This window comes from Caretta caretta, chromosome 3 (assembly GCF_965140235.1).
Source record: "Caretta caretta isolate rCarCar2 chromosome 3, rCarCar1.hap1, whole genome shotgun sequence".
NCBI lineage: Eukaryota > Metazoa > Chordata > Testudines > Cheloniidae > Caretta > Caretta caretta.
The window spans coordinates 113,773,535-113,801,282 of NC_134208.1; the positions used below are offsets into that span (position 1 = coordinate 113,773,535).

General features: G+C 41.9%; 1 protein-coding gene across 3 annotated transcripts in view; it reads left to right on the plus strand.

Annotated features, from left to right (window-relative positions):
- Positions 1–27,748, plus strand: part of UST (uronyl 2-sulfotransferase) — a 300,004-nt gene that overhangs the window by 92,144 nt on the left and 180,112 nt on the right. For all 3 annotated transcript variants that reach the window (XM_075126796.1, XM_048844295.2, XM_048844294.2), the window contains exon 2: positions 13,526–13,569. In XM_075126796.1, the coding sequence (XP_074982897.1) occupies positions 13,526–13,569 (44 nt within the window). The remainder of the gene's footprint in view (positions 1–13,525; positions 13,570–27,748) is intronic.

A 27,748-nucleotide genomic window follows, 5' to 3' on the forward strand; every position in this document is an offset into this window, starting at 1 on the left:
GATCATTTATGAAGATATTGAACAAAACCGGCCCCAGGACCGACCCTTGGGGCACTCCACTTGATACCGGCTGCCAACTAGACATGGAGCCATTGATAACTACCCGTTGAGCTCGACAATCTAGCCAGCTTTCTACCCACCTTATAGTGCATTCATCCAGCCCATACTTCCTTAACTTGCTGACAAGAATACTGTGGGAGACCGTGTCAAAAGCTTTGCTAAAGTCAAGAAACAATACATCCACTGCTTTCCCTTCATCCACAGAACCAGTAATCTCATCATAGAAGGCGATTAGATTAGTCAGGCATGACCTTCCCTTGGTGAATCCATGCTGGCTGTTCCTGATCACTTTCCTCTCATGCAAGTGCTTCAGGATTGATTCTTTGAGGACCTGCTCCATGATTTTTCCAGGGACTGAGGTGAGGCTGACTGGCCTGTAGTTCCCAGGATCCTCCTTCTTCCCTTTTTTAAAGATTGGCACTACATTAGCCTTTATCCAGTCATCCGGGACTTCCCCCGTTCGCCACAAGTTTTCAAAGATAATGGCCAATGGCTCTGCAATCACAGCCGCCAATTCCTTCAGCACTCTCGGATGCAACTCGTCCGGCCCCATGGACTTGTGCACGTCCAGCTTTTCTAAATAGTCCCTAACCACCTCTATCTCCACAGAGGGCTGGCCATCTCTTCCCCATTTTGCGATGCCCAGCGCAGCAGTCTGGGAGCTGACCTTGTTAGTGAAAACAGAGGCAAAAAAAGCATTGAGTACATTAGCTTTTTCCACATCCTCTGTCACTAGGTTGCCTCCCTCATTCAGTAAGGGGCCCACACTTTCCTTGGCTTTCTTCTTGTTGCCAACATACCTGAAGAAACCCTTCTTGTTACTCTTGACATCTCTGGCTAGCTGCAGCTCTAGGTGCAATTTGGCCCTCCTGATATCATTCCTACATGCCCGAGCAATATTTTTATACTCTTCCCTGGTCATATGTCCAACCTTCCACTTCTTGTAAGCCTCTTTTTTATGTTTAAGATCCGCTAGGATTTCACCATTAAGCCAAGCTGGTCGCCTGCCATATTTACTATTCTTTCGACTCATCGGGATGGTTTGTCCCTGTAACCTCAACAGGGATTCCTTGAAATACAGCCAGCTCTCCTGGACTCCTTTCCCCTTCAAGTTAGTCCCCCAGGGGATCCTGGCCATCCATTCCCTGAGGGAGTCGAAGTCTGCTTTCCTGAAGTCCAGGGTTCGTATCCTGCTGCTTACCTTTCTTCCCTGCGTCAGGATCCTGAACTCAACCAACTCATGGTCACTGCCTCCCAGATTCCCATCCACTTTTGCTTCCCCCACTAATTCTACCCGGTTTGTGAGCAGCAGGTCAAGAAAAGCGCCCCCCCTAGTTGGCTCCTCCAGCACTTGCGCCAGGAAATTGTCCCCTACGCTTTCCAAAAACTTCCTGGATTGTCTATGCACCGCTGTATTGCTCTCCCAGCAGATATCAGGAAAATTAAAGTCACCCATGAGAATCAGGGCATGAGACCTAGTAGCTTCCGTGAGCTGCCGGAAGAAAGCCTCATCTACCTCATCCCCCTGGTCCGGTGGTCTACAGCAGACTCCCACCACTACATCACTCTTGTTGCACACACTTCTAAACTTAATCCAGAGACACTCAGGTTTTTCTGCAGTTTCGTACCGGAGCTCTGAGCAGTCATACTGCTCCCTTACATACAGTGCTACTCCCCCACCTTTTCTGCCCTGCCTGTCCTTCCTGAACAGTTTATAACCATTCATGACAGTACTCCAGTCATGTGAGTTATCCCACCAAGTCTCTGTTATTCCGATCACGTCATAGTTCCTTGACATCACCAGGACCTCCAGTTCCCCCTGCTTGTTTCCAAGGCTTTGTGCATTTGTATATAAGCACTTGAGATAACCTGTTGATCGCCCCTCATTCCCAGTATGAGGCAGGAGCCCTCCCCTCACAGACATTCCTGCCTGTGCTTCCTCCCGGTATCCCGCTTTCCCACTTACCTTAGGGCTTTGGTCTCCTTCCCCCGGTGAACCTAGTTTAAAGCCCTCCTCACTAGGTTAGCCAGCCTGCTGGCAAAGATGCTCTTCCCTCTCTTCGTAAGATGGAGCCCATCTCTGCCCAGCACTCCTCCTTCATGGAACACCATCCCATGGTCAAAGAATCCAAAGCCTTCTCTCCGACACCACCTGCGTAGCCATTCGTTGACTTCCACGATTCGACGGTCCCTACCCAGGCCTTTTCCTTCCACGGGGAGGATGGACGAGAACACCACTTGCGCCTCCAGCTCCTTTATCCTTCTTCCTAGAGCCACATAGTCCGCAGTGATCCGCTCAAGGTCATTCTTGGCAGTATCATTGGTGCCCACGTGGAGAAGCAGGAAGGGGTAGCGATCCGAGGGCTTGATGAGTCTCGGCTGTCTCTCCGTCACATCGCGAATCTTAGCCCCCGGCAAGCAGCAGACTTCTCGGTTTTCCCGGTCAGGGCGGCAGATAGATGACTCAGTCCCCCGGAGGAGAGAGTCCCCGACCACCACCACCCGCCTTCTCCTCTTGGGAGTGGTGGTCGTGGAACTCCCAACCTCAGGACATAGCATCTCATGCCTTCCAACCAGCAGAGTCTCCTTCTGCTTTCTCGCCCCAGACATATTTGCCAACAGCTTGACAGAAAAGTTGTTTCTCTCACAGCAGAAGCATTATCCCTCTGCCAACTCTCAGTCCAGATTATTTGTCCCAGAAAGGGGTCTCTGTATAATTACAGTCCTTTCTCACTTACGCTTAGTTAGCTTTTGAAGTCCACGTGACTGGAAGTCTGTAACCTGTGGTGACTTTCGTCCTTACATCAAATGTTCTTTTCCCCAGGGTCACATCTGTTCATTAAACCATAAGACAAACAATTCCTAGAAGTCAATGCGGACAGCCAAAATGTCTAAATGTGCACAAATATTAGGTAGTAGTCCCTGCAGTTTTCATTTCTGTTTTTCTATGGCAATACGCATTTTGCTTCTCACTTCCAAGGCTCACGTACCTTTAGTAGTTTTTCATTAACATGCAAAGGATGGTAGCTCCTCTGCTGGCAGTCTAACTCAAATTAAGAAAATGATATGTGTAAGAAGCACACATTCAGAAGACCGTTTATTGCAGATTGTTATAATTAGGGATAGGCAGACTGGTTTGAGTAAAATAAGAACAGACCATCCAGCAATCTCACACTTTGAATCTGAGAAGAACCATTAGTTATTGCACTGCCAACACTTTTATTTATACTTAGCCAAGCCAGCTTTGCACACAATTTCTGTAGTCCAATATATTTTTCTTCATTAAACAATTTGTCCTAAAATATAATCTAGATTTCTTTATTTTTGAGTCAATATGCATCTATATATGATTTTCTGTCTCATCCCAATGTCATGCTTCAGGCAGCCTTTGCATCTCTAAGGTTTTAATAGATGAACCATCAATATTTTATTGAGTCAGATGAGGATTGTATATAGCATAGTTTTCTGTTCTCTCTTTTCTTTCTCTCTCTCACTTAGTTTCTCTTGAATTTGGCTGGTGAAAATGTTTTTATACATAATGTGAAATTAGAAGATTAGAACTTTGCTGTTTGTGTTACAAAAGCACAGGCATTTACCACTGGATGTAAAGTAGAATCTGTTTTCACGTTCAGCAGTATAGGGCTTATGACACACAGTACAGTAACTATGACTCTACCCTTCAGAGGGCAATGGTACATGTATGCATTATTTAGTTCATTTACAACATTAGCGAAAACAACACAACCAAAGCCTTGGTCCAGAACTTGAACTATCTCATCCCTTACTTTTCCTTTTTTGTATACCATGGCATTTCTAGATCCCAAATGAGATTTGAAGAAATGCTGAAATACTGCTAAAACAGCTGTGTATGGTCAAACTAATAGAAGTAACCAGTACCAATCTCGCAGACAAGCCTATTCCTGTGATATTTTCCACCTAGATTTTGTTATGGTTTGTATAATTTGGATGAACTTTGGCTAGATCTCAGAACTTTTGGCTTCTTATCTGAACTGAACCATTGAAAGTTTTGAGGTTCATCCATTAGTAATTATTATTATCCCATTCACTTTTTGAATTTATTCTTTATAAAAAAAAAAATCCATGAAGGCCTGGTCTATAATGGCCTTATTTATAAAGGCTGACATCTTCCACAAAAAACTATAGATTGATCCACTGAACAGTTAAACTCTTAAATTGGAGTCTATTAAGGTAATTATATTTAATACAAAAATAACTTTTTGGTTTTATTTTTATACATAACAAGTTTTTTAATCTAAAAAATTTCCTCTTAAATTTGGACTTCAGCATTGATATGTAAGCTGCAGATATGTAAATCCTTTGTAGTGTCTCATAAGATACTAGTCCAGTTAGTACTGTGTTTCATATATGCTGTTGCTGCAGAATGAACAGTGAGAGAGCTTGCCAAGTTGACAGTACTGTGTATTTCTGGGAGCTTAGTGCTTTATTCTATTTATAGTAAACCAGCACTAAATTATTTATAACTGGTTAAATTGAAAGTTCCCAGACTTCATTTTACAAGAAAATGAAATTACCCAAGTGATCTCTTCCATGTCCCGTCTTTCTTTGCTTTCAGTGCACAATCCTGTATTCACTGGTATGGAGTGAATGATGACCTATAATGTGTGTTCTTCTTGAGATCAAGAAGCTTAAAAGAAGTCGTACAAATAAAATATAGCACATAGTTTTTAAAAAAAAGGAAAATAAGGAATTAAATTCCACTTCAGGATGTCAAATACAGAATAACACTACTGTGCTAGTGTGTATTACTCCATTAAAGATCTCAGTGAGGTGCTGGATTTATACTGAAGAGGGCAATAATAGTTATGTAGCTTTTCATACAGAATGGATGCAAGTTTGGGGTATAATGGGAGTCTTGTTACAGCACTGACTGGTTACTGGGGCTTCGTCTACACTTGCCTTTTTTCTGAGAAAGTTCCCTCTATTCCCACTGGTGCAGCTCTGCTGGTTGTAGCAATGGCAGGAATTGCCCTTTTAGATAAGACTTCAGCTGACTGCTAGAGTTTAACCATTTAAACCTGCTCACAACCGCTCTGTGTGACACTGGTGAAAATGCTGGGAGTTGTTCGAATCTTGTTCACATTAGTGCTCTTGCTGTTAGGGCCATGCCAGTGTATTTGTGTAAGCAAGGACTGAGAGAGCCTCTACCATATAGTTGTTGGTGGTGTTCAAAATACCTCTTGAAACCATAGAACATGATGAAAAATGGTGCCAGGCAAAAAGTAGCAACATGACTCCAACTTAGGGACCAGTCACTGTCTCACTGAAGTTAATGGCAAATATCCCATTCATTTCAATGGTGCAGGATCCAGGTTCTTGATAACAAAGAGTCTTTTACATACCTACTTGATCCATGGGGCATGAGACTGTATTACACAGTAGCCAAGGGTGAAAGTGGGCCAGTACAGTGTACTGATAAACACCCGCACTGGCCCATACCCAGCCCACATTTAAAGCCCTCTTTAATGCCCCTGCCCCTTTTGCCTCCCTTGTCGGCGGCCCTGCTGGTAGGGTCCATACTGGCAGGGCCGCCGACAGTGGGGGAAGGGGCAGCAACGTTAAAGGGGCAGTGCTTTAAGGATGGTCCTTTGCTGCGGCAGAGCTTTAATGTTGCTGCTCCCCACCCCCCAGCAGCAGTGGCGTCCGGAACCCCGCGCCCCTTAAATCAACACGGGAGCCCAGGGCAGCATTGGGCTGGCTGGGGGATGCTGACCCCCAGCCCCGCCCCTTCCTCCTGAGGCCCTGCCTCTTCTGGGGCTCGGAGCCGCCCTGGCCCGTACTGGTAAGTGTCCTGACTTACTTTCACCCCTGACTGTAGCAGACTTTGAGACAAGCCTCCTAAAGGAATAGGTAGTCAAGTATTGCTCAGAAGTATATAATTTATCCTTCTGTCAGAATACATCATAAATTCCTCCTCGCGTGTCATAGATCGATAAAAGTCCTGGTGTGCTACGCTCTAGAGTGTCTCCACCTGCCGTTTTGCCTTCCTGTCTACTTCCTTTTTTCCCTCAAGTGGGGAGCTGAGAGGGTTTCATGCTCTTTTCCTCAATGTGCTCTTAAAAAGACATAGTAGGAGGACAGAAGTGGTCACAAACGCACCCATACCTTCTCTTAGATGATTTGGTGTTGGGAGACCTTTACTCTCCAGGCCAGGAAAGGCATGTGGTGGCCACTTAACTATTTTCCTTTGGGCCTTAGGAGGTCTACAGGGGGAAGAATGCATGGCTGGCTTCAGATTTGGGTAGCCACTAGGGGTACAATGAAGGCTGATATTTTCAAAGGAGTATAAGCTAGCTCACGGGGCGAGAAGACACCACTGTGATCAACTAAACCAGGAGTGGCCAACTTGCACCTGAGAAGGAGCCAGAATTTACCTATGTACATTGCCAAAGAGCCACAGTAATAAGTCAGCAGCCCACCATCAGCTCCCCATGCCTGCCAGCAGCCCTGCTGATCAGCGCCCCTCTTCCCCATGCCTCCTGCGGCATGCAGGAGGCTCTGGGGGGAGCGGAAGGAGCGCGGGCATGGCGGGCTTAGGGAAGGGGGCAGGAAGGAGAGGGAGGCCTTGGGGGAAGGGGTGAAGTAGGGGCAGGGACTGTGGCAGAGCCAGGGGTTGAGCAGTGAGCACTCCCACCCCGGCACATTGGAAAGTTGGCACTGGTAGCTCCAGTCCCAGAGTTGGTGCCTATGCAAGGAGCCGCATATTAACTTCTGAAGAGCCACGTGTGGCTCTGGAGCCACTGGTTGGCCACCCCTGAACTAAACCGATCTCCTGTATAATGCAAGACGTAGAACTTTCCTGAATTAATTTCTATTTGGGCTAGAGCATATCTTTTAGAAAAACATCCACTCTGGATTTAAAAATTGCCAGGAAGGAGAATCTGCTGCAACCCTTTGCAAATTGTATGTCATTAATTACCCTCACCGTTAAAAATTTGTGTCTTATTTTCAGTCTGAATTTGTCTAGGTTCAGCTTTCACACACCGGATCTTGTTATGCCTTTGTCTATTAAAAAGCCCATTATCACATTTTTGTTCAATTGTTGTTTATAAAATGTCTTCAAATAACACCTTAACCTTCTCTTTGTTATGTTAAATAGCTTGATCTCCTTAAATCTATCACTATAACAGGGGTGGGCTATAACAGGGGTGGGCCACATCCAGCCCGTCAGAACTTTTATTCTGGCCCTTGAGCTTCAGCCAGGGAGTGGGGTTGGGGGCTTGCCCTGCTCCGGCACTCCAGCCAGGGAGTGGGGTCCACGCAGCTCCTGGAAGCAGTGGCATGTCCCCCCGCCCCCTTTGGCTCCTACTATAGGAGCAGCCAGGGGACTCTACATGCTGCCCCTGCCCTAAGCGCCAGCTCTGCAGCTCCCATTGGCCATGGTTCCCAGCCAATGGGAGGTGCCATGGCAACGCCTGCGGACAGGGCAGCGCACAGAGCTGCCTGGCCGCACTTCCACGTAGGAACCATAGGGGGGACATGCCACTGCTTCCAGGAGCTGCTTGAGGTAAGCACCGCCCGGACGCTGCATCCCTGATCCCCCTCCCAGGCCCCAACTCCCTGCCCCAGCCTTGATCCCCCTCCCACCTGCTGAATCCTTTGGTCCTACCCCAGAGCCCGCACCCCCAGCCGGAGCCTTCACCCCTATCTCAGCCCGGAGCCCCAGCCCTGCACCCTGACCCTCATTTCTGGTCCCATCCTGGAACCCACACCCCCATCCGGAGCCCTCATCCCCTCTTGCACCCCAACCCCCAATTTCGTGAGCATTCATCGCCCACCATACTATTTCCATACCCAGATGTGGCTCTTAGGCTAAAAAGTTTGCCAACCCCTGCAATATAAGTTATGTTTTCCAATCCTTTAATCATTCTTGTGGCTCTTATCTGAACAGTCTGCAATTTATCAGTATCCTTCTAGAAGTGTGGACCCCAGAACTGAACACATTGTTCCAACATTGGTCACACCAATGTCAAATTCAGAAGTAAAATACCCTTCCAAATCCTACTCAGTTTTCCCCTGTTTATGTATCCCAGACACCCAAATACAATTAAAATCCAGTGGAAGTTAGGCTTCTTGGAAAGAAGGCTTGCAGAAAACATGGCAGCTGTGTTGTAGAACTTCTGATCCCCACCAAGCAAAATCTTGCTCAAGGGAAGTTTTAAGAGCTCTGCATGGTCCTCTCCTTTCTCCTCCTTCCTAAACCTAATGTTTTCTCCCTGCAGCTCTTCATTCTATTCTTTCTGCCTGATCTCCAATTTGTTCATGTAGAACTGTCCCATTGTAATTACTCCCTGGGTGCAAGCAGCTGATCTTCATAATGTACATACGTAATTTCACCTCAGCTTCCCCATATTCCCCAATACCAAAAATGCCTTTCTTTCTGATTTTGTAATTTTCCTTCCTTTAGTTTTGAATTGGTTATAGAAATAACTGCCTTGATTTGGTTACTGAACATTCTTCTTTGTTTAAATTTGGTCTGCTGGTCCTTGACTGAGAAACTTCCTATGTCTTTGATTCCAAGAAAAAAAAGATTTAACCACCAGGTTCTCACAAAGACCTTGTATATATCTGACTCACTACATGTTAAAGATTACTAATTATCTAAGAAACCAGACCACTGTAATACCATAATCCTCTTTCATTCTATACCTGAATCTTTCTTTTCTGCAAAAAAAGTGAGAATTCAGAATATATGTTCAATCCATGCAAATATGGTATTGGTATTGATGTAGTTCTATTGGATATTAGTCTGAAAACCGATTCCTTTTTTAAATGATCAAAATTTTCATAATATTAAAGGAGGGAGAAGACTAATATTGGCTTATCTAGGAAACCATGTTTTTTAAGAATAAATATGCTAAAGAACTATCTGATAACATTTTCAGGACAATTAGGATCAATTGTGTCATTAATAACTTCTATTTTTTTTAAAAAAGGCAGTTGGGAGGAAATAATCTCAGTTATTACATGAAATCGGTTACTCCAGGGCTGTGGACCCAGATTTCAATGCAAACAGATTAATGTACCTTCCATTATCATACCATAGCCACCTCAGAAAGTACTTTATTTTCTTATTGATATTTACAGTCATGGCACGCACATTCTCATATGCCAGTACAATGTTTTAAGTGTTCCTGGTGCTGTACTGTATAAACACAGAATAATAAATTTCTTTTTCTCTACTTCATGTAAGCATGCTATACAGAGATACCTATTTTGTCTTATCAACATAGTGACTGTAGTGTTTATGATATAGTACTGTAGTAATGAGCCGCTCACCTCTACGACATGTCTTTCTTTCAGATTAGATGATCACAATCATCCCTTCTGGCCTGAAAGTCTGAGTCTGTGTCTTTCTCTTTCAGCTCTTTTAACTTCTTATAGTAGGAAACAGTTCATAGAATAATTCGCCTTTTCTGGATATGTCTCTATCGAAACTTTCACTGTTTAACAATATATATATTGTTAGAGGCCATGTTGGGGTGAAAGTGGAGCCTTCTTTCCTACCTGCAAGTCCTCCATGTGTTTTGTAGATGTCTTTCAGGTTCAATTCCCAGTTTGCCTTCCATAACCCCTTCTGCTGTACTAGAAGACCTTCTTCATTCTTAGCAGGTTTTCAACTTGCTATATGAAACTTCCTGCAGATTTATTTCCCAGTAAAGCTGTTTCTCAGATTGGCTTTACATCGATATGAATTTAGAGCTTGATACTGTGATGTGGTGATCAGTGAGAATATTTGCAAAAGGACTTCAACAGGATTGAAGGCAGTGGGGAGCATACCATAGAGCAGCGGTTCTCAAACTGTAGATCGGGACCCCAAACTGGGTCCCAACCTCTTTTTAATGGGGTTGTCAGACTTGCTGGGGCCTGAGGCCAAAGCCTGAGCCCTGCTGCTCAGGCCCATCTTCAGCTCTGGATGGTGTGGCTCGGGTTACAGGCCCCCTGCGTGGGACTGAAGCCCATGGGCTTTGACTCCCCACCCCCCTCCACCCCCACCCCCAGCCGGCAGGGCTCAGGCTTCAAGTCCCTCTCCTGGCATCGTGTAGTAATTTTTCTTGTCAGAAAGCAGTCAGGGTACAATGAAGTTTGAGAACCCCAGCCATAGAGAAAGCTCTCTCCTGTCAATGTCCTCCATTCCTGGATCTGTTGGGTTTTTTGTTAACCATTTGGCAAAAGCTTTCATCTGTTTATCAAAAGGGAACGTTTGTTTTAAACTTGCTACACTGAAAAAAGAGGATTCAAATTAGTGCACTGATTTGTCGTTCCATACATGTTCAAAATAACTCTAACTTACATGCCAAAGGGGCAGAAGAATGAAATGTAGCAGGAAAAGATATCTAATTTGAGGGTTGAAGTAAATTTTCCCTACTGGTGACCTACCCTTTTTGCCCCCTTTTTGGTTTGTGCAAGTTACTCTCATTGGATTCCAAATCAATCCTATTTAAACTTTCACCACTTATATCTGTCTCGTGACAAGTTTATATCACCACTTTTCACTGTTGAGACTTCCATGGTAAATGAATCTGTTTACATCCACTCAGAATTTGACTCATTATTTTTAAATGTGTGTAGTAGCAACCCAAAATCAAGCTGCTAAAATTAAAAATTGGTTTAAAAACAGAAATCAAGCACATGAAATACCTGTGTCAAGCCAGATATGAAGATCATTGTAGTTGCTCAAACACTGAAAGATTAGTTTCAAGAAAACAAAGTGAGGAAAATGCAACATACAGAAACAGTGGTATAGAAAGGTGAGATGTTAATAATTAGACCATATTCAATGTTTATGTGTATTTCAAAAAAGATTTTCTCCTTTTAAGGTATTAGCTCATACTTTCTAGTTCAGTCTTTTGTAAGGAACGTACTATAAGCTACAGTATATAGTATGAATATACTTATCTGTTTAAAACTTGAGAGGAAAAGAAAACAGCAGTAATTCAGATCCTTTTTTTCAGCAAAATTAACCATGACAGCTGTTTGCTAAAATTGTAATTAATGTTCTTTTAATTTTGGTAAACTCAAATGCCTGGAATAACTACAGTGGTGTGTATGAGTGTGAATGTGACTAGACAGGCTTAAACATACCTTTTTTCAATAAGATGTAATATTTTAAAAAGACCTATTACCAATTTAATACTTTTTAGTGAGTTGCTACTTTTCAGATGTTATCTACCATTTTTAATGTGTTCGTTTGTTTAAAAATTGTCTGCCTTGCCTAATAAAGGTCTGTGCTTAACGCAGAGCAAGAAAGACAACGTACTCTTATTTTCAAGAAAAGTATTAAGTCATTTTTACATCAATAACATCATTCTCTTGACTGCATTCATTATGGGGTGGGTTGCTGGACGCATTTAGCTACTCCATACAAACTCTTCATTTTTAAGGAAAACTGATATGTACACATGGCCAGATGGTAGGGAAACGTAGTCTATGGCTAGTGCTGGAAAGAATGGTCTTAGCATAATGTCTTAGCTTTGACAAACTATATGTAGCAATATTTTTTTTCTGAACTGCTGATTCTTCCCCATCAAACATGTTTTTTCAGAGGCTTTGCCTATAGAAGAACCATTTTATCAAAGGACCATATAGGACTCCTTTCAATTATTTGTGAATAGAATTACTTTCAGGGCAATCAGAATCAGTGGAATGCAATATTAGGTGTGGGGTGAGAGTGGAGCATTCTGAACCAGAAAATAGCCATTAGCAATTAATTAATTAGTCCCACAAGGAGAAGGTACTATTATATTAGAATAATAAGAAGATGAGCTTTTGATTTTGCATTAAGGACATATGAGGGAGACTTGAATTGAAAAATGTGAATGTTCTTTAGAGCCAGTTCAATGAAATAAAAGATGTTGAGGCTTCTGCATTCGTGGACTCTCATGCCAGACCAAGAAAACTGTGAAGAACCATCTTCTTTGGATTTGGAGTAGGTTTTACATGATGTTGAACCCTAGATTAGTTTTTCTTGACTCCCACCCTTTATAGTGTCAGACAAGTGATTTTTAAACTTAAAGGAATTAGAAAAAGTATTGAAAACACAAAGTTTTAAAACTTAATTTACATAGTAATTCAAGCTTTTTTTTAATAAAATGTATTGATTAGTTGTATTTAACTAAATTAGTGGTGTGGAGCTGTCATTAGCAAACCTATTGGATTTCATGCCTCCTCTGTCCAAAATGCTTCCTTTTATGATGGTACCATGAATAATTCTGCAAGATCCTTACGTTGAGCCGCTGTCCTTCTGGCCAAGGAGGATGGAATGGAAACCCTTTGAGTCTGCAGTACACATTCTTAACTAACCAGAGCATTTCATTGCGAGCTACATGAGACACTTCTTCCTCCCAAAGACAGAGTGTGTTGCCGCTGCAGCACTGAACAATCCCGGGATCCAGAGACTGACTTATCAGTGGATCTCATTTGTAAGGAACTTTTTCTCTCGGGGGTACTTATGTGGGCCCCATCATTCTGGTATCTTAGTGCCTCATAAACATTAATGAATTTTATCCTCATACTACCTAGCCTCTTGGTATAGGGACAAAGGGATTTTCTTACTATCTTGGGCTTGGAGATGATTCAGATGACAAGATGTTTGAATGTAGCTGTCAGCCTGATGGAGACTGCCAGAACTGCGGAGAGCCTTTTGCCTTCTGATGGGTATATTAGGAAAGGTTCTGTTTGATATGGGGAACAGAGTGAGAGTTAAGGAAGAAATGCTGCATGCGTTTATTCGTGTGTGTGTATAAAATAGAAAAAACCCTGAAGTTGTGGGTCTTGAGTGGGTGTTTTATATTGGACTAACCTACAGGAAAGCACTTGAGAATCACGGGCTTTTTCTTCAGCCTCAGGAAGGAGAGCAAGTTGGAATGGCAGGCATAATAGTATTGTTTGTTCAGACTTTTTGAATATTCTGAGACAGAAATTAAATCACAGGTCAGTGGGCGGGAATCCGGTATAGGAAAATGCAGAAAGTCTAGTGTAGGTATCACACAGTGTTTGTCAACTTAATCTGACCAAAATCTAGGAGCCAGCCCCAGAATGATGTTATTTAAAATTAAATTGTGTCTACTGAGATTCATGAATTATAATTGTTTACAACTCTGTCCTTATACATGTACACTATATTTTTTAATACTGTGAATAACTAAAGGTGCCATTGTCCCATTTCATACACCTGGACCATTTAGTTTTGTACTAAAACTCTAACATTTGTGCAACTGGCTGTCAAACATGTGGATGAGCCAAATCACCCCTAGTTTTTAAAAAAAGAAAAATGTAGCAAGAGAAAGCGTTTGTTTGACTTGGTTCCTGTGACAAAAGAGAAACACTGGGAGGGACACTAATTCCCATAAGATGTCACTAAGTTATTTTTATGGGTTTGAAATTACATTGCATAATTTTTGTGTTTGTCTCTTTCCCCCCCCAGGAAATTCCACTTACTTGGATGACCATGGACCACCCCCGCGCAAGGTGAGCTCCTTCCATCCTTACCAGCTGCTTTCCTATTGTATATTTTGGGCCAAATTATACTCTGTTCCTCCGTAGTAAATATGGAGGAGCTCCACTGAGTTTTACATTGGTGTAGCTGAAAGCTCAATTTGGCCCTTTTGCCCCCCCCCTTTTCTAGAACGTATTTTCTTCTCAGGCTTTTGTAGATAGCTTGCACAAAAATACGTTTAACATGGGTAAAACTGGTTCATTGAAGTCAGTGGGAACGGGATTTCAAACCGTTCTTTCCTGGTGCCAACATGATGCAGTTTATCAACACGTACAATAGAATGCTCAGTGGTCCTCTATTCTGGAACAGTATTATCACTTGGTCACTTTAGGAAGCGTCATCAAATTGTTACAGTTATCGTTGTTCTTGTGAAGTATTTGCTCACAACAGCCTAACAGGGCTAAACTGTTGTTTCTAAACCCTCACACTAAATCTCTTCCTCTCAGTGTTTCCCTTTTAAAAGGAAAGTATTTCAACAGGTATAGTACTTCTAAAACCTTAAAAAACAAATGCAGAATACATGAACTCAGTGAAATTGGGGTCTATGTTTAAAAAAAAAAAATCTGAGAGTGGCTGCACTGGTTTATGCTGAGGACAGTGTACTCTTAAAAGGAAATGGTTATCAAGATAAACATTACTGTTTCTTGATTTTTAAATGAGACTTGTAACAGAGGTGTTTAAAAAAAAAAGGGAAGGGGATGGGGGAGAAATCACATGATATACTGGCATTTTACAACTGTAAACTTAAGTTGACCTACATTAGGTTGACTTACAGCCATGCAGTAATTACTGCGGGGGGTGATATCCACATTGCCCTTCTTCGGTCAGTGGTGTGCATCTTCATCAGGGGTGCTTCTACTGACTTAAGAGTGGCAGGCACATGCAGCCCCCCACTGGGAACAGGGCAGCTGCACCAGGCTTCTTAGCTCCCCGCTTCTCACCAGGAGCTGGGCTCAGCTCTGAGCACGGCAGCCGACTGCACTCTGGGCACAGAGCTTCCCCCTAAGTGCAGCCATGCCCTCAGTTGGGAGTGGGGAGCCGAGAGCCCGGGTGGCTGCCCCGTTCCCAGTGGGGAGCGGAGAAGCCCAGTGCAGCTGTTCCCTTCCTCGTGTAGGGGTGGGGTGCTGAGAAGCCCAGTGCGGATGCCCCATTCCTGGCAGGGAGCTGAGAGCCTGGGCAGCAGCCGGGGCAGTGTGGGGATCCGGGACCCCGGGGTGGAGCATGGCTCTCCGTAGGGAACCTGGGTGGCAGCCTGAGCCAGGAGCCTGGGTGGCAGCAGGGCTGAGGAACCAGGAGACAGCTTTCTTGTCAATTTCATGGCCCCAGCAGAGCTGTGAAATTGACAGTGACAACCAATAGATGTAGGTAACGCAGTGTCTGCAGGGGCACTGTGTCACCCTAACTATACCGATATAAGCCCTATGCCTCTCGTGGAGGTAGAAGTATCGTGTCAGTGTAGTAGGACACTTACATCGGGAGGAGCAAGGCTGTAGCGTGTACACTGACATAATTAGGTCAAAGTAAGCTGCCTTAGGTTGACCTAACACTTTAGTGTAGAGCAGGCCTCAATAGTTGTGCTGCTAGTGTCAGATAGTAGAAGAGTGGTAGGTGGCAAACTGGTAGATTATAACATTAAAAATTTAAAATTAGGTGTGTTTTATCAACTAGTGAATATAATATGGAAAACAATAGACACAAATAATACTATTGTAGTTTAGCATTAGATTGTATCAGAGGGGTAGCCGTGTTAGTCTGGATCTGTAAAAGCGGCAAAGAGTCCTGTGGCACCTTATAGACTAACAGACGGATTGGAGCATAAGCTTTCGTGGGTGAATACCTGATAGATGCACCCTTAATGCTGGAATAGCTGTGTCCACAGTAGGCAATTTTAGCTCTTTAACTGTATCATTTTCTAAGCCAATGTAGTTATAGCTGTACAAAAATTCTGTAGGCCAGACCCCAAATCGCTGCCTTCATTGGTGAGGGATGTGAAAATGGCCTGCATGCTGGCTGCAGTTGCCAGAACCATTGTGCAAGCATAATGTTTCCAGGAGTATTTGTGGTGGAGGTGTCAAGTACACTTACGTACAGGGTTAGGTAAGTGTAGTATGCTGGTCCAACTTTTCTGGCCAGTGAACTGTGGGGCGCTGTAGTCTTGCTGTGCTCTTTTTCACTGACTGAGTTATGGGCACTGCTTTCCGAGCATTTCAGGAATGCAAGGATGAAGATTATGTCTGGCCTCTGCAAGAGGAAAAGTGGTGACAGGCTTTTGTGCATCCAGGTACAATCTAGCCATTAATATATATGATTCTCTGAAACCTAATTTGGTGTTACCTTAGCTCTGAGACTTTCCAGAAAAGACACATAATAAGAACATTATAATGACATTGTTTTTGCTGCTCTATAAATAAATATAGTGAGTTTTCTTAGAAAGGAAGGCGTAATCCTGCCATGCTATTAATTTTACCATGTTAATTTTATTTTCCTATGCATAGTGTAATATGGTGACATGTTTATATCCTGGTAATGTAAATGTTTCATTTGCAAGGTTATGTACTGTGCAAATGATATACAATGACAAGATAAATATTTTTAAAAGGTTTCCTTTCCCAGATTCTCTCATTTTTCTCTGTTACTTGTAACAGAGGTGTTTAAAAAAAAAAAAAGGGGAAGGGGATGGGGGAGAAATCACATGATATACTGGCATTTTATAAATAGCAGATTGGCTTTGGCTGTGGGTATGTTTTAATATGAAGCATTGCCAGGTGAACTCATTTCAGTGGGAATTAGGTACCTAGGGGCTTTTGAAAATTCCACGAGGCACCTATCTGCATCTTTGAGCACCCAAAAACCTGTAAAAATCTGGTCCTAAATGACTTAGGTGCTTGTGAAAATTTTGTCCTTAATCTCTCAAAATACAACAAAACCTCCCTTTTAAACATCACACTCCCTCTCCCAACCCCTAAGCTATATTTTTTTCTAATTGCACCTGGAGAGCACAAGTATCCTTATGGGTTTCCTGCATGAGTAGTTATGAAGGTAGATCATTATAGTCCTAGCAGAGATAATAAAATAAACTTAAGTAAACTCTCCACTGATAACTGCTAGGGTAAAAAGATAAAGCTAAATGATGTTTTTTTGTCTTGAAAAATTGTTTCCTGTGTGTCCCTGAAAGACATTTCTTCTGTTGTTTGGGTACAGTCTCCTGCTTCTCTCTTACCCAGAAACATTGTAGCATGCTTGGTCTACAGTAGTGGTTCTCTAACTTTTTTTTCCACGGACCAGTTGAAAATTGCTGAGGGTCTCAGCAGACCACTTAATGATCTTTCCAAATGTTGTTAGTACTGTTAGCTAACTATTGTAAAGCGCTTTGGATAAAAGCGCTATATAAAGAAAATTAATAATAAACTTTTTTTGTTCTACAAATAAAACAACACAACTCAAATTTTAATATCCGTAGTCTTACCTTTTTAATGCGATGGATGTGCCCTCCCTCCCCCGCCACGACAACTCCCGAGCTGGGGCTGGGAAGGAGGGGGGGTCTCTCCCCAGCTGCGGCAGCTCCCAAGCTGGGGCTGGGAAGGAGGGGGGTCTCTCCCCCGCCACAGCAGCCACAGAGCTGAGGCTGGGAAGGAGGGCCGTCTCTCGCCAGCAGCTGCAGCCCTGGAGCTGGGGAAAGTCGCCTCCTTCTCTAGCCGCCACAGCCCTGCAAATCCCAAATTCCCCCCACCCCCTCTTCTCACCCCACTTCCCCCTATTCCCCTCAAGGCCACCACCTCATTTTACATGTGCATCTTCTTCAGGATCCAGGCACCTAATTAGTGAGCCACACCTGTGCAGCTTCACTAATCAGGTGGGTGGCCCTTCATTCTCTCATGTGTGGCTGCCCAGGCACTCACCTTAGAGGGAACTATCCGCGGACCACCTGAATGGAGCTCCTGGAGCACTTGTGGTCCGCGGACCACAGTTGGAGAACCTCTGGTCTAAAGAATTGCTTAGAACTGGCCTCCAGGGTAAAGTATTCGGTGCTTGACAGAGTAAAAGCAATGTTTATTCCAGATCCATATTTTTTGTGTTTGATTTAGCATTCAGAAATGCCTTCCCAGGCCAGTAAGGAAAGGACTGTAATCTAGATTAATATAAGATTTTTTTTAACCTTGTCAACTTTTTTCTGATTTGCATGCCAAATTTAGCATTTTGTTCCTCTTATTTCAGGAGTTTTGCGTTACACAAGAAAAGGGCTGGGGGATGTGTGCCATAATGCACAGTAGCAACAGTTCAGATTTATCCATCCTAGACAATTTCATAGTACAGTCTGAAAAATTTACCTTAGTTCCCTTGTCTTAAAGATTCCTGGCTAATCTGCAATTGCTTTAAGAGCTTCCCAGTGCCTTACTATCTTTAGTATATTCACTTAGTACAGTGTGGTGTCTGTCCCTTTTTTCTTCTTTATTTCACTCCTCTTCCAGCTGGCAGATAAAGTTTCAGACTACAGTATTTGTCATCAGAAGTTTGAAGTGTGTCCTGTGCTTCAGTATTATCTGTGATACTTATAAGATTAAATCCGTGTCCTGCTGATGTCATCATGCTTAGTCTTTGGGCTTCCCAATGTGAACTAGGATGTTTTGAGCAGCCTGAACGTGCTCAGATTTGAATTGAGTGCTTGTGCAATGAATAAAAGTTCTGGGCATTTTGTCCAACCAGGTGTTTAAAAAACAGTACAGCAGGGCAATAGAATATAGTCTTATGTAAGTGCTAATTATCTTACATTTTGAAGCATGTGCCTAATTGCCTCTTTAAAAACATTGGGAGGGCACAGGTTGGGATATAAACATCTTGACTGTCCCAACAGCAACACATTTGCAGTTCTCACTTATTTTTCTGTTCACTCCGGTTTGTCTAAACATTTGCAACGCTGACATTTAGATATTGTGCAGATACTTCATAGTGTTTGTTTAGGGCCATATTCTTCCCTCAGATCCAAAAGTTCTATTGCTTTTGTAGCATTGCATGATTAGGTAGGTGTGTATACGTTACTTACCCTCCTTTGAAGCATCAGCTACTGCCATCTGCTTGAGGCAAGAAACTATATGCGCCCTGATTCTCATTCAGGCAGCTTCTGCGTTTTTTATCTCAAGCTAAATATTAGGCTGTTGGAGTTGTAAATTATGAAGTGATAGATGGATGATTCCAAGGGGAATGACGTACAGAAATTGGTAGGTATGATTTGGCTCTTAAATCCATTGTTTAAAATAATATCCGTGTAAAGAATTTTTTAACAGGGCTTCTTACTTTACTACACCTGTCAGCATTCAGTTTTTTTTAATGTGCATAATGCATAACTGGAGAAGCTCTTGGCTGTCGCATGCAATCCTGCAATTCACTTATCCTGGAGTTGTACTTCTGACTTGTTTAATTCATCTGTGAATTCATAGTAGTACTGGGTACTACTATGGGAAACTCTCCAAATGTTTTTATAACATCTGTGATATTAATCGGTGAGAATTACAGTGTGCTCTAAATGAAACAAAAACATGAAAAGGGGATTTTAGAGATTTAAAAAATAAGTTTTTAGAATCAGGTTGATTCTAATTTTATATATCTGCTTAAAAAGCCCCTTAAGTTAGAAGTGTTTGTGCATTTTAGCTAATGAACAATGATCAATTGCCCAGGACTGATGTAAATAATGGCTAATAACCGTCTTTAATTTATGATAGTGAAAAGTAACCATGGCCCAATTTGCAATCAATTTAGAGGTTGTGCAGAGAACCTTCTTATATTTTGGCATTCAACATGGCTAGGTACCAGATAAGAATATTTTGAAATAGGACTGACTTTTTTTCCTCACGTGAAGAATTGAAAATAGCACTTTCAGAAAAGGACACGTTTTTGGAATGAGAAAAACCCAGTGTGTGGCTCATAGATTTCAGAAGATCAGGGCAGCTCTCAGCCATACTTCAAAATGGGGCAGCAGCAGCTTTCCCAAACATAAGCAAAGAAAGTGAGCTGGGCTCACTGCTGCACCTACTCAGACGCTATTGCTCTGGTGGTCTGATTCTCCCTTTGGAGTACACTGATGGCAGAAAGAGCAAAAAATCAGATTTAAAGTTGGCTTAAGTGGCCAGCTAAGGATTTACTGGACATAGAGGAATCCTCCAGTGACAGAAAGCTGGTGTAGCTGGCCTATGCTATCCTCCTTCTTAATCCTCGGTGTAAAGGACTTGAACAGAGCCATGCAGCATTCCAGCCATCCCCAGGTGTCAGAACAGATCCTTGGGTGCTGTTGCAGCTAATCATAACTTAAAGCAGCCTTAATGCTGCTCTAAATTGCTCTTGGGGACTGAACCACCTCCTAGCTGGTCCAAGGATCACAAGGTGTAAAGATGACATACCACCAGCCAACTCATCTTCACCATTTTTGGGTCCTCTGAGCACAGGTCAGCCAAAACCAAGAACTAGATCCTATAACTTTAACAGTAAAAAAAAAAAAACTCTTCAAATAAAGTACCTAGAATTCCTAGATTTCTCTGATTGCTTCACGTTTTCAGGCAGGTGTAATTAAAGAAAAATTTATGTTCTGGAGTGAACTTTTATTTATCTTTCCCATGTAAAATGGAGCCAAAATTGTACCTATGGATGAAATAAACCTGTTTTAAAAAAATTTCTGTGCAGTTGGTGCAAATTAATGACAGTAATAGACAAAAATAAATTGATGTGTTCCATTACATTAAACTGGGAGGAGAGGTAGATACACTGGAGGGTAGGGATAGGATACAGAGGGCCCTAGACAAATTAGAGGATTGGGCCAAAAGAAATCTGATGAGGTTCAACAAGGACAAGTGCAGAGTTCTGCACTTAGGATGGAAGAATCCCATGCACTGCTACAGACTAGGGACCGAATGGCTAGGCAGCAGTTCTGCAGAAAAGGACCTAGGGGTACAGTGGATGAGAAGCTGGATATGAGTCAGCAGTGTGCCCTTGTTGCCAGGAAGGCCAATGGTATTTTGGGCTGTATAAGTACGGGCACTGCCAGCAGATTGAGGGACGTGATCGTACCCCTCTATTCGACATTGATGAGGCCTCATCTGGAGTACTGTGTCCAGTTTTGGGCCCCACACTACAAGAAGGATGTGAAAAAATTGGAAAGAGTCCAGCGGAGGGCAACAAAAATGATTAGGGGACTGGAAACATGACTGATGAGGAGAGGCTGAGGGAACTGGGATTGTTTAGCCTGCGGAAGAGAAGAATGAGGGGGGGGGGGATTTGATAACTGCTTTCAACTACCTGAAAGGGGATTCCAAAGAGGATGGACCTAGATTGTTCTCGGTGGTAGCAGATGACAGAACAAGGAGTAATGGTCTCAAGTTGCAGTGGGGGAGGTTTAGTTTGGATATTAGGAAAAACTTTTTCACTAGGAGGGTGGTGAAGCACTGGAATGCGTTACCTAGGGAGGTATGCGTTACCTAGGGAGATGGTGGAAGGATTCCTTTGAAATTTTTAAGATCAGGCTTGACAAAGCCCTGGCTGGGATGATTTAGTTGGGGCTTGGTCCTGCTTTGAGCAGGGGGTTGGACTAGATGACCTCCTGAAGTCCCTTTCAACCCTGATATTCTATGATTCTTTGTGTGAATGTTCAGCAAATAAAAACAAAAGTAAGTGTATTTTATTTCAGTCCTTGAATGACTGTTTTCTCAGCTCTACTGTATCTTTTTCTCCAGTACAATTTAGGAGGTGAAACTGACACTTGGGGACAAATATTGCAGTCCTTACTCTAGCAAATCTACCATTGAGGTTGATGAGAGCTTTGCCTGTATAAGCATTGGGTAAGAGCTGCAGGATAGAGTCCTTAGCTTGTGCAGCTGATATATATGTGAATAAAGAAGCTGTGCTGTAGGCACTTGATGACAGATAAAATCTGTTGAAGTGGGGCTCTTTTCGGACAAACTTCCCATGGGATCCCCGTAATGCATCTGATGCTATTGGCAGCTGCTCGGGTATCAGCAAAGCCCTGTGCTTAGCACTTTTGTGACAGTACTTCAAACCATAAAGTGAATACAAAAATGAGTGTGGGTGAAGATTAGGTCAAGAAGAGAACAAACAAAGCACATACCAATACACAAGCTGAATCTGAACCAAATTTTACTAATTACTGAGTTGAAGCCATTACAAAGATATTGGGGCTGTGGAGCCAGTTACTGAAGAAATGCAAATGTCTTGCATAAGAACGGCCAGACTGGGTCAGACCAAAGGTCTGTCTAGCCCAGTATTCTGTCTTCTGACAATGGCCAATGCCAGGTGCCCCAGAAGGAATTAACAGAACAGTTAATCCTCAAGTGATCCATCCCCTGTCTTGGTACCATCATCCTAGGTTTCACCCACTGCTAGCAACATGGTACAATTGTGATAGCACATACAGGCTGTATATTTTTTACTGCTTTTGGCCACAGACAGGTCTACAGTTAAGTCTTAATTAAAATTGGTTGTAGACTGTATGAGTCCATTGTCTCTTCTAGTTGTCAAGCAGAATTTTCTTTAAGGCAGCCTGTCTAAAAGATCATGTCATCATTCTAGGTATATATTTCCTTTTCAGTTCAGCTCCTATGTGTATAGTAGCAACCAGGATTTTTTTTAAAGTCCCATATATTTTATCTTCTCTTTACCTGTTAGTTTTTGGTCTGGCTCCCCATTTATTTTAGTATCTTGGACTTATTTTATGTTTAAACTCTAGTTTTTGACAGCTAAAATGTTGTGTACAAACTATCCTTTTTGCCAAAAGAGAGCTGCCTTTGGGTTTTTCCCCGGACTCCCTGAACATCCAGTTAACTACAATTGTGGTGTTTTGGAGAGTTTTATTTCTGGGGTTTTTGTATGAGCAATATCTTTACTGGAGGGTTTTTGCTGTTGTTTTAAGAAACATTTTTCCCATTATACTGCTGTTCAGTCTAAGTGATTAATTTGTTACTGGCGAAGTGCCAGGTATAAAGATAAATCTCTTCCACGTAATTGTTTATCAAGCATTTTAAAAGCAGGAATAGTAGCAGATGTTGTTTGATAGAATAGCTAAACAGAGCATTCCAGCTCCAAAACAAGTGGTGCATATTATTAAAAGCAAATGGTCCTACTGTGTGTGGAAGTCTAGGTTAACTATGGAGAAACAGCCAATAAAAAAAAGAAAGCAGCAGCAAGAAATTCTCTTCCTTTTGCTATTTTTGTTGGCTTTTTTTATTTCAGAGATAATGCAGTGCATGTTAGTACAGTAGAGAGGTGCCTTTTTTACTTCAGAGTTAACAATGTGGTGCCCATTTGTACAGAGAGGTGCTTATGAAAGCAAAATACATTGTGGAAGTTTTCAAAAACAGAGCTTGTCAACGTTTAGAAACATTGTAATATGTAAATAACTCGCAGTGAAGTTTACTTGACTCAGTGGCTACTAAAAAAGCAAATACAGTGAATAACACTTTAACATTTTAAACCAGAAGAATTAAAACAAATACTGTATTAATGGATTAAATTATCTTTAATTGAATTGAATGGGTAGCTCTAATGGAGTGTGAAATATTGGTGTGACATACTCATATTTGCCTGCCCCTCATTGACACTTACTTGAATATTTAATATGGTAGCTACAGATTCTGGGCATCATGTGGTCAAGAAACTGATTATTTATATTACTATCTATCTATGTCCTTACATGACGCCCATCCTGATAGTGTCTCAGTGTCTTACAAACATTAATGAAGTGATCCTCGCAACACCCTGTAATGTGGGAAAGTATTATAATCCGATTGTTATCTATGGAGAACTAAGACATAGTGGCTTGCCCAAGGTTGTACAGAGAGTCTGTTAACAGCCTGAAACTGAAACCAAAACTCCTGAATTCCAGTCCAGTTCCTTAACGCAAACCCATCCTTCACATTTTGAAGTAATGGTGTACACCTAGGAGACTATACAAATTAGGTTGTGAAGTTTGATAAGCAGTAGATTGAACAAATGGAATATCTAAAAGTGCTTCGTGTTAGAAAAATGGTACAAAAGTTTATTTGTAATCTGAATCCTCCCAAAAGGTTTTGACTGAATATCTAAATTAACTGCTGAAATCCCAGAAACTATGATTCTGGATATTTTGTGCTGTTTACGTACACTTGTACAAGAGTCTTTTAAATTATCTTTTTGTTATCCATCAATTACAGTATTTCAAGAAAAAAACTCATAATTCTGGATGATATTCTACCACCATATATAAATGAGACAGAGCCCTATGGTAATGTTATCTGCTGAAAGATAGATTACTGTAATACTTGTGAGCACACTGCTGGTGAGAAACCTCACAAGCTCATTTTTGTAGTCACTCGGGTGTAGCCATGTGTCTCCAAAGATAAATATGTGAACCTGGACTAACTGTATTGAGTCTGAATTGAGTACTGAAAGTCTGAATTGAGTCCTGGAGAATTATGTTCTGTTAGTTGCACTTTTTATTTTGTTTTTGTTTTTTGTAGGTAGAATCTTGTAGACAGGAAATTATTTTATTCCGTTCTTCCCCAAAATAGTGAAGATGAAGGATTGTCCCTTTTCTGCATGCATCCTGATTAACACACAATATAGAATATCACTGTATGGGTAATTGAATGATACGGGTGGTGAAAAGTACAAAAAGACTTCCAAATTAAAACCAGACAACTGCCATCAGTAGATAAATCTTTGGGCAATAATGCATATACTGACCTACCTCAGGAGACTCGAACAATAGTTAACTCTTAAGAACGTAAGAATGGCCATACTGGGTCAAACCAAAGGTCCATCCAGCCCAGTATCCTGTCTTCCGACAGTGGCCACTGCCAGGTGCCCCAGAGAGAGTGTGAACCTAACAGGTAATGATCAAGTGATCTCGCTCCTGCCATCCATCTCCACCCTCTGACAAACAAAGGTTAGGGACACCATTCCTTAACCTTCCTGGCTAATAGCCGTTAATGGACTTAACCTCCATGAATTTATCCAGTTCTCTTTTAAACCTGTTATAGTCCTAGACTTCACAACCTCCTCAGGCAAGGAGTTCCACAGGTTGACTGTGCGCTGAGTGAAGAAGAACTTATTTTTATTTGTTTTAAACCTGCTGCCCATTAATTTCATTTGGTGGCTCCTAGTTCTTATATTATGGGAACAAGTAAATAACTTTTCCTTATTCACTTTCTCCACACCACTCATGATTTTATATCCCTCTATCATATCCCCCCTTAGTCTCCTCTTTTCCAAGCTGGAAAGTCTTAGCCTCTTTAATCTCTCCTCATATGGGACCCGTTCCAAAGCCCCAATCATTTTAGTAGCCCTTTTTCGAACCTTTTCTAATGCCAGTATATCTTTTTTTAAGATGAGGGGACCACATCTGTACGCAGTATTCAAAATGTGGGCGTACCATGGATTTATATAAGGGCAATAAGATATTCTTCGTCTTATTCTCTATCCCTTTTTTAATGATTCCTAACATCCTGTTTGCTTTTTTGACTGCCGCTGCATACTGTGTGGACGTCTTCAGAGAACTATCCACGATGACTCCAAGATCTCTTTCCTGATTAGTTGTTGCTAAATTAGCCCCCATCATATTGTATGTATAGTTGGGGTTATTTTTTCCAATGTGCATTACTTTACATTTATGCACATTAAATTTCATTTGCCATTTTGTTGCCCAATCACTTAGTTTTGTGAGATCTTTTTGAAGTTCTTCACAGTGTGTTTGGTCTTAACTATCTTGAGCAGCTTATTATCATCTGCAAACTTTGCCACCTCACTGTTTATCCCTTTCTCCAGGTCATTTATGAATAAATTGAATAGGATTGGTCCTAGGACTGACCCTTGGGGAACACCACTAGTTACCCCTCTCCATTCTGAAAATTTATAATTTATTCCTACCCTTTGTTCCCTATCTTTTAACCAGTTCTCAATCCATGCAAGAATCTTCCCTCTTATTCCATGACAACTTAATTTACATAAGAGCCTCTAGTGAGGGACTGTGTCACTTCTTTACTAACTCTGAGAAATTACTGCCTTTGGAACAGAGAGGCTTATCCATAGGAGAATTTTGCAATAGGGCACTCAGTTTCTGTGCATGAGAACATCAGTAGCCCCAATGTAGACCATTTGTTTTCTGATGTGAAATCTGTCACAGATGCTTATTAAATGTTTGTTTCTGTTTTTGCTCAAAAGACTTCATATTTATTATTTGTGTTCTGATAGTATGAACAGACCCAATCTGCATTGTGTCCCCACTGTGCAAATATAAGGTTAGAGTTTATGTATAACAAGTAATACATTAAACTCTCCAATAGCATATTGTGTTTCATACAGAAGTATCATTACATTATCAAAGGCTGTTATGAAACATTTTAGGCTTTCTTTGTTACATTGCATACTGTATCTAAATAATTATCCAAAATATCACATCCTCCTTGTTAAAGCTTGTCAGCTCTATATATCAATGAACCTTAAGGTGTAACTCATACGTGATATAATTACTCTATTCCTGTTCACCCGCTAAGATGTCTTGCACATATTCAAATGTTGTGGAAATGTGTTTTTCAGATTATTTTTTGCTGTTGCAGCCCTCCCCAATATGTCCCTTTTCCTCTGCTGTTTCTTCTTAAATCGTCCATCAATAGTAATAAAATATAACAATGTATGGCTGTATCCAGGAAGGGATTAAATTACAGTATCAGATTCATCAGCATTAGTAATACATAACTTCACAAAATGCTGTGTAAAAACAAAATACAATAAAGCAGAACCACCTTGATTATACAAATGTCAGAGGACACTAAAGCTAATTGAGGCCCATTCTGTATAAACTTAACTTTGTAGAGAATCATTTATCCTGGAGGATGTTTGTGGCATAGGGGTCACATAAAAAAAGCTTCAGGGCAACTTGTGGGAGTAGGAACATGAGCTACATTAGCAGAGTATAAGGTGAATGTTGCCAACTCTTCTGGTTTTTAGCACCAGTTTCATATTGTTTGATACTGTTCTTACAGCTTCAGCTGCTGGAATTAAGTGATTATTAAATATCATGAGATATTCATGTAAAGTTTCTAGCCCTCATGGTTGCAGAGAAAAGCTTGAAAACAAAAAATGAATGAGACTGAAGGCTCAGAAACCAGAAGATAAATAAAAATCAGAAATTATTAAAAAAAAAAATCTTATTCTTAAATTCCTGATTCTTGCTGGCCTGACTCTTTTTTTGAACTTTTTGCTTGGCCATACTCTAAGGTGCGATGAAGAATAAAAACTAGAGATGTCATGTGGATGGTCAGAGTTGTGCGGAGGCTTGATGGCGATGATGCCGAGTTCTTTGAGTGAGGGTCCCTCTCTGTATTCCTTTGGGGGTGCACATTTGCTCCACGAGTCTGACCTAGGAAGATTTTTGCCAGGAGTGTCCATTGGTCCATGCTTGCACAGTTCCCCCCCACCCCTCATGCTTCAGACTAAAGCATGTGGCAGCACAGACTGACCACCTCCCTTGTTCCTGTCTACCGCGCCAGGTGTGAGAAGGACACTCTAGTGTTCAGCACTTGATTCCTTCATGGATTTATATGTAAATAATTAAGTCAGTTTGCTTAGTTAGGATAATAGTTTTAATAGTCATTTAGTATAGTTAGATTTAGGGGTATCCCCCCCCCAATCCATACTCTTCAAGATGATTATGCCCTAGAACCCAGGCTTTAAAAATTGTGCCTCTTTCCACCAATCCTTTCTGGTCAGCAATGACCACGTCTGCTGCCTCTGCAGCCTTCCCTCCAAGTGCTCAATTTGCCAGTCTTTTCCCTCAAGAGCCCATGAGGTACATAAGTACTGATTGTGGAGGTTCTTCGTTGACCAAGCAGTGAGACCTCAGTCTGATCTGGGCCCGAAAGACACCCCCCCCCCACACACACACACACTGGACATTGGGCTGCGGGGTCACAGAGTGCTCCACCAGGCTCTGTGGCCTCCATTACTGCTTCTGGGAGGGGTAGGAGTAACTCCTCCTCCTCCCTCCAAATAAAAACATGGGGAAAATTCACTCGCCAGAGGAGGGATAAAATTCCATCTGTCTGAACCCTCTCCTAAGAAGGGAACCTCCTCTTACAAATCCACTGGGACTTTGCTTTGCAATATCACAACAGC